Below are 7,992 nucleotides of genomic sequence, written 5' to 3'. Positions count from 1 at the left end.
TTATTAAACTTCTTATATTCAAGTGCATAACGTTTAGCATTGAATTACTCACGTCAGAAATGAAAGATTGATATTTAGCATTGACTGACCTTGGATCGTCAAACATTATTGAATTTTGTAACAATTGTTCTTCATTATTTAAAAATTGGTTATTTAAAATTTTACTTTCCATTCAGAGTATTAGCATCAGGTTTCGTCTGATTGAAGCGCCATTCGCGCACAATAATGTTTTTCAGCATAATGTCAGGATCCTTCATCTTACCGACATCTGAGCTAGCGATGCAGACTCTGAACATTATTCATTCCTGGTCATCTTCGTCAAAATTTTTATCCGACGATATTTCTGTTTTTTTCAAAACAGGATAACATGTGATGACATTGATTCCATTTGACGTCAAAAATTCAACAACATCTTTTCGATGGCATTTACTAATGTTGCTCATTGAGAACACAGATTTTTTAATTAAATTTTTGTCTGCCCTCAATTTACAATCTTCAACAACTTTTTTGCCAATAACTTTTGTTGGTTTTTTAGCTGTCTTGATGTTTGCCGTGTTTTCGTTGTTGTTGTTTGAAGTGGTTTCGCCGTTGTTGTTGATTGAAGTGGTTCCCCCGTTGCTGTTGGCCTCCAATGAGACGTTCAAACGTGGACGTTTGTTGTGCCGCTTCACCAACGTGAACGCTTCGTCCAGATTGGGTGATGACACGACGTCCGCCCACAAAATTCCTGGCGCATTTTGCGCGTCTGTGTGTTGGAAAATGTGGAGTTGAATGCCGACGGGGTTGAGTGACGTTATAGCAAATAAAATCAAATTTAGTCAGACACTTGGCTTTTGGTGTCATTCGTCAATGATTTGGTTTTAACATACATACATACATACATACATACATACATACATACATACATACATACATACATATATACATACATACATACATACATACATACATACATACATACATACATACATACATACATACATACATAGCTTTAAATAAGAAAGACGGAGGGGTCAGACCGATTGCGGTCGGGAACGTTTGGAGGAGGTTGGCCGGCAAATGTGCCTTGGCCCTGGTCGTGCTCGAACTCAAGACCAAGTTCTACCCGACTCAGTTGGGTGTCGGGATTAAGGGTGGCGCTGAGGCCGCTGTTCATGCGGTTCGAAGATTGGTCACCGACCTCCCCGATCAATGGGGGTTTCTGAAACTGGACTTTAAAAATGCCTTCAATGCCTTGAGAAGAGACTCGATGTTGGAGGCTGTCAAACTTTTTTGCCCCAACATCTATAATTTTTGCCATTCTGCTTATGGCGGAGTCTCTTCCCTTGGCTACCACTCTTGGGTTGTAGAATCGTCCGAGGGGGTACAGCAGGGTGATCCCCTTGGTCCTTTGTTGTTCGCACTAACTCTTCATCCACTCTTAGAGAAAGCTTCGTCCACCTTCGTTTGCACTTATCTGAATGATATCAGCATAGCTTCGGACGGTCCAACTCTGGCCGATAGCTACGAATATTTGAAGCATAACTCCGCTGCAATTGGCTTAGAGTTAAACATTAAAAAATGCGAACTTCACTGCCAAAGTTTATTTCAGGTGCCACATGCGCTGGCTGAAATACCCAGAGTTGGTGCATCAGAACTGAGTTTTTTGGGCACACCCTTGGTCGAGGGCGATTATCAAATAAAGTTTTTTGACCAAAAGCTCTCTGAGCTTGAATTCGCCCTGGGTCGTGTTTCCTGTCTTTCGGCCCATGATGCCTTGACTATTATCCGCAATGCCCTCAGTTTGCCCAAATTGATGTACTTCCTGCGTACATCTAAACACATTGACCCTTCTAAATTGGGCGAATTTGACGGAGCCCTGCGCACCGCCCTGTCGTCGATTTGCAATGTTCAAGTGACCGACAGTGGTTGGTCCCAGGCTCAGCTGCCGGTGCGATTTGGTGGGCTGGGGTTGCTTAGCGTGGTTCAGTTGGCTCCCGTTGTTTATAATTCTTCTGCCGCTGCCACTCTCGACCTACAGTCTTCCCTGCTCCACCGGTTTTTTCGTTGCCGCGATATTCTTCCCCCAGCGTCCGCCCCGGGGGACCGTACGCACGTCCAAATTTTGAACGAAGAATATAAAAAAATCTTTCAAAATTTGTTGTCTTCATGCGGCGAAGACTTTTCCACCGCTCGTTTGTTGGCCATGTCCAGCGTTGCCAGCTGTGGGTGGTTGAGATCGTGGCCTAACACCTCTGTGGGCACCAGGCTTGACGACGAGTCTGTAAGATTTGCCATTGGCTTCAGACTTGGCCTCGTCATTCAGAATAAATACACGTGCCGATGTGGCGCTGAGGCGGACGAGTTTGGGCACCACGGTTTGGTTTGTCGCCTGGGTGGGGGCCGTCAACCACGTCACTCAGCGCTAAACGATTACATTTGTCGGCTCTTCTCCAAGGCTTCAATCCCGGTTCTCAAGGAACCATCCGGCATTTCTGCGCATGATGGTAGGCGACCGGACGGATGCACGCTAATACCTTGGAGAGCCGGCAGATGTTTGGCGTGGGATGTTACGGTCCCTGGCACCCTCGCCGAACGATACGTAAACCTGACAAGTAAAGAATGCGGTTTGGCCGCGGCCAGGGCAGCGGACGAGAAAATGAAAAAATATGGGAATGCCCTCCCCTCGATGGAATTCTTGCCAATATGCATCGAGGTTCTCGGCCCGATGGACCCCAACACCCTTAAATTTCTGAAGGAAATAGGCAAAATGATCAGTGTCAGATCAGGTGACAGCAGGGAACTGTTTTTCGCAACTAACCACATTTCGTGCTTGTTACAGCGGTTCCTGCGTGTTTGTGTGCTTGAAAATATCCAACTGAATGCCGACATGTGCAATTAACGACAAATCAAAGTGTTAATCCATTTGTTACTTGATGTTTGACGGTTCAGTGTCACTCATCATGTTTTGGTTTTAACATACATACATACATACATACATACATACATACATACATATATACATACATACATACATACATACACACATACACGTATAGAACCTCAGCCATAACATGCACCTAGTTTCATATGTGGTTAGAATATAGGTACTCTATTAAATAAAAAAACATTTTATTATTATTGTTATTATTATTGCTGTTGTTGTTATTATTATTATTGATTGTATTCGTTGTTCTTCTTTTATTATTTTTATTATTTTTTTTCTTGTTTTTCTCCCTTTGATAAGTTTCGTAAGAGAATTTTTACCAGATCAAGTTTCTGATAGATGGATGGATGGTGGATGGATAGATGGATGGATGAAACAACAAATAAATGATTGAACGAATGAACAAATGAATGAAAGAATGAGTGAATGAATCAATTGGATGATGAGAAATAACAGAAAATCATTATGGAAATACTTGACGAAAAAATTTATGGAAAGTCAAAAAGATGGATGGATGGATTTATACGAAAGAGCTGCTATCTTCAAAGAATACTCATTTCGCTATCATCATTATCACCATCGCCATCATCATCATCATCATTATCATCGCCATCATCATCATTATCAAAATCATTACCATAATTCTTATGGCAATCATTATCATCGTCATTGTTATCCTTATTCTTAAGCAATTGATTTAATAGTGGTAGCGTAAACACTCTCCTTGCTTTTCTTTTCTCTCTCTCTCTCTCTCTCTCTCTTTCTCTCTCTCTCTCTCTCTCTCTATCTCTATCTTTCTTTCTTTACCTTTTTTTAAAAAGATAAACAATTTTTCGGAAATAATAATAATAATAAAAATATCATTGTTTTTCTCATTAGTTGTGGTAGTATTGTTACATATGCACGTTAAATGTACACAAATATATACGTTTACACACACGCGCGCGCACGCACACACACACACACACATACATACATAAATACAAACAAACAAACGAAGGAACGAATGAACGAATGATTGAATGCATGCATGCATGCATGCATGAATGAACGATTTAAACAGTGAATGAATAAATAAACGAATGAATGAATGAAAAAGAAGAAACCTGATAATAATTCTAATACAACATAAATATGTGTAGTTGTTAATTGATTTATGAAATACATGATGCTTGATTGACCTTGTTATAAGACTGAATTATCATAAAAAATAATTTCATTTTATTATTTCAATTTACTTTTTCTTTGAACATTTGAAAGCGCGAACACACACACACACACACGCACGCACACACGCACACACACGCACACACACACACGCACGCACACACACACGCACACATATCAACTCTGCGTAACATGATCTCGGGGTTTTAACTAAAATACCTCAGCGGGTTATGGAGTGATGATTGTTTTAAAAAAAATTACCATGAAGTTTATAACAGTTGTGATGAAATGTATTGAAATAAACTTTTACCATATTGACTTTTTGGGCACACTTCTGGTATTTAAAGGAAGATTTTTCTCTTTAATTGACTGGCCATTTCAATTTGTGTGTTGTTTGTGGCTAGAGGAAATGTTAAACAGCCGACGGAAAATAAAATATGAAAATGTTCTTGCGCGAATATACTTGGCGATTTTCAGGAAATTAAATACTTATATGAATTTAGTAACAAACTACCAGCTGAATTCACTTTATCAGCGTCACTTTATAATATATCGAAAGAACGAGGAATAGATTTCTTGGCCAGTTGTTTGTGAGTTGAAAAATAGTTGTGATGTTCTATATATGATGATGTATGTCCATGGTTCTATACGACGTCCACTTTGAGTCCCACTGGGTGGTTCTTCTGCTTGGAAATGGTCTGCTCATGGATATATTATATAGATTCATGGGTCTGCTGTTAAAGCTTTTGTATTTTTTCATCTTCATCTATCCATTTGTTCATCATTCATTTATTCTTTTAAAAACTTCATTCATTCGTTCAGATCATTCATTCATTCATTCAAGTTATTAATTATTTACCGCATTTCAAATTTTGAAAAAGTCTTTCAAATCTAAATCCACTTTTAACTACTTTTAAACTATTCCTTACTCTGTAGTACGGGGTTCAAATCTTTTTAAATGAGTTTTTCTGCTGCTTTTTAACGCTTGTAATTAATTTAATTTTTTTAATTCGCTAAATTTATTTTCATATTCAAATTTTTAATAAAATAATATTAATCTTTTTTTAGGCAGCAAAAAGTCTTTCAAATCTAAATCCACTTTTAACTACTTTTAAACTATTCCTTACTCTGTAGTACGGGGTTCAAATCTTTTTAAATGAGTTTTTCTGCTGCTTTTTAACGCTTGTAATTAATTTAATTTTTTTAATTCGCTAAATTTATTTTCATATTCAAATTTTTAATAAAATAATATTAATCTTTTTTTAGGCAGCAATCATGTCAGCACCACGGCCACCATGGTCCGGCTCCTCCGGCAGTAATCATAATAATAATAATAAGAAGAATAATAATATGAGGAATAACAATGGAAATAATAATAATAATAAAAACAATAATGATGATAATAATGATGATGATTGTGGTGATGATGGGCTGGCTGGGAGATCCTCTCATCATATCCCCTTTTCAAAGATGAAAGCCAACCTGTTGCAGCCTGCCATGGATCATGAGGTATGTAATGTTGGGCGTGTACCAGCTCACTCACTGATTTATTCACTCATTCACTTTCTCACTCATTCACTCACTCATTCACTTGACAAATAATCTTTCTTTAACTTTTATCAGCATTTTTATAATAATGATATTGTTTTGTCTTTGTATTCATTCCACTTTGATTCTATTCCTTGTTTATTTTTATCTTTGCTTGCCAAAATTCTTTTATATTTTAGTGATTTTCTTGTAAAATTTGAAAAATAAATATTATAAAGTAATCTTGAGAAAATTTTTTAAATGATTTGTTGTTAAAACCTCATTCAGAGAGTATTTTAATACAAGAGTTTTAAAAATTTCCAAATAGAGGCAGAAAGAACTGCAGAGGAACTACATTCCTGGACATCATATCATTGGAGTGAATTACCAAAATTTTGATGTGAGGTCCAACAAGGACCTGGAAAAGAGCACTGTGGACAATTTGATTAGGCAGTTTGACAGTGGTGAAAAAAATGCAGTAAGTTTTTCCTTTTTTTTATTTATTTATTTTTACTAATTTTACATAATTAAAAATTCCTGTAAAGTTTAAAAATGTAATTTCATTTTAATAAATTTTTTCTAACTTAACTTAATTTCCTTAACTGAAATTCAAAAACACCAAATTAATTGACTAACTAAATCAATCAACCCACCAATTTTAAGATCAGCGTGCTCCACGAATATTGCTCCTTGCAGAAGTTGACCATCAGTAGTGAGGAACGTCCGGTGGCTTCGAGCTCGAGTGTCAGCCGGACGGGGTGCTTTGGAAATGTTTTTATCATTCAGGGGATGGAGTACCCCTTGGGAACGGGCTCGACTAAAAAGGATGCCAAGGCAGAGGCTGCTAAGGAGGCATTCATGATCATCAGAGAGAACAGTTACCTCAAGCCTAAAAGTATGATTCAACCCTCTCTCTCTCTCTCTCTCTCTTTTTCTCTCTCTCTCTCTTTCTTTTTTTCTCTCGTTACTTTTTTCTCTTCAAGTTTTGTTCTTTCATTCTTTGTTAACTCCTCCTTTCATCCTTCTCATCATCCATTTCAAAATTTTAGAATTTAAGTAAAAATAAAATTAAACAAACCTAAACAAAAAAAAAACAAATTGTCAAAACAGCTGAGAATGCACCAAAAGAAGATGTGGCAAAAAGTCCGCTTACCAGTCAGAATCAAGACCCTGTAAGCCTGTTGACCCAGTTTTGCCAACAGAAGGGGTGGAACCTCAAGTTCAACATAGCTGATGAGAAAACTGAACAAGGGTTCAGTTTTTTTTGTAAATTTTTGTTTTTTTTGTTATTTTCCACATATTTTTGTGAAAAATTATTTAGGATTTTATTATAATTTAATTTATTTAATATTTGGTTATTCATCACATATTTTTTATTACCTATCTTTACAGTTTCAGTAAAAACATTAGAAATAGTTAAAATAAAAAATGTTTGCTAGCTGTATTATTAAATCAACAACAGACATGCACGCATTAGGTTGCTGTGTTGTTGATTTAATATTTTTGTGCTATAATGGTTGAAATTTATCTGACTTATATTTTCTTTTCATCCATTCCTTTCTTTCTTTATCTCTCCGTCTCTCTCTCTCTCTCTCTCTCTCTTTCTCTCCGTCTTTTCCTCTCTCTCTCTTTCTGTCTATCTATCTCTTTTTTAAATTATTACCCACTTATTAGTATTTTAATTGACATTCATAGATAGGTTTTTTAAAAAATTTACATACAGACAAAAAGATCATACAAAACAAATCACAGAGCCACACTGTGGACACACACAACCACACACAACCACACCACAGCTATCGATGTGACGGCATCATTAATGGAACTATAGAGGCAGTCGATTTTGCCATCACCAAAAAAGCTGCCAAGAAATCAACAGCAAATAAAATGTTGAGACTTCTTTTCTCCAACGAATCCAACCCCAATGTTTGTAGTAGAGGTAGTTGTAGTAGCGGTAATTGTAGTAGCGGTAGTTGTTGTAGCAGTAGCTGTAGCAGTAGTGGTGTAGTAGTAGTAGTAGTATTAACAACAGTACTAAAAACTTATTTGAATAAAATGCAACAGGTCTTAACACAGATGACCAAAAGACCAATGACTCATTTTGACAAAATAGCAGATCTTGTCTTGGCCAAAGTGAATCAACTGGTTAGAAAGACAAACTTTATCTACACATCATTAGCCGGTTTTGTAGTCAAATATGGTTGGTTTTGTGTGTGTTCTCTCTCTCTCTCTCTGTATGTGTGTGTGTGTGTTTGTATGTGTGTGTGGTGTGCTTGTGCATTTTTATATGTATATGTGTACTGTGTACCTATCTAACCAATCAACTAACATTCAACCAAACAGTCAACCAACCATTCATTCTTCAATCTATT

General features: G+C 36.9%; 1 protein-coding gene across 1 annotated transcript; it reads right to left on the bottom strand.

Moving 5' to 3' along the window:
• Positions 1 to 299: 299 nt before the first annotated feature.
• Positions 300 to 2,805, bottom strand: HELRODRAFT_163210 (hypothetical protein; the record flags this gene model as incomplete). Its single annotated transcript, XM_009027152.1, has 2 exons — positions 300 to 745; positions 2,463 to 2,805. The coding sequence occupies 2 exons, from the start codon at positions 2,803 to 2,805 to the stop codon at positions 300 to 302; spliced, it is 789 nt and encodes a 262-aa protein (XP_009025400.1).
• Positions 2,806 to 7,992: the final 5,187 nt, after the last annotated feature.

This window comes from Helobdella robusta, assembly GCF_000326865.2.
Source record: "Helobdella robusta unplaced genomic scaffold HELROscaffold_5, whole genome shotgun sequence".
Taxonomy (NCBI): domain Eukaryota; kingdom Metazoa; phylum Annelida; class Clitellata; order Rhynchobdellida; family Glossiphoniidae; genus Helobdella; species Helobdella robusta.
The sequence above is the reverse complement of the archived record's forward strand: the minus strand, read 5'-3'. Positions and strand labels throughout refer to the sequence as shown.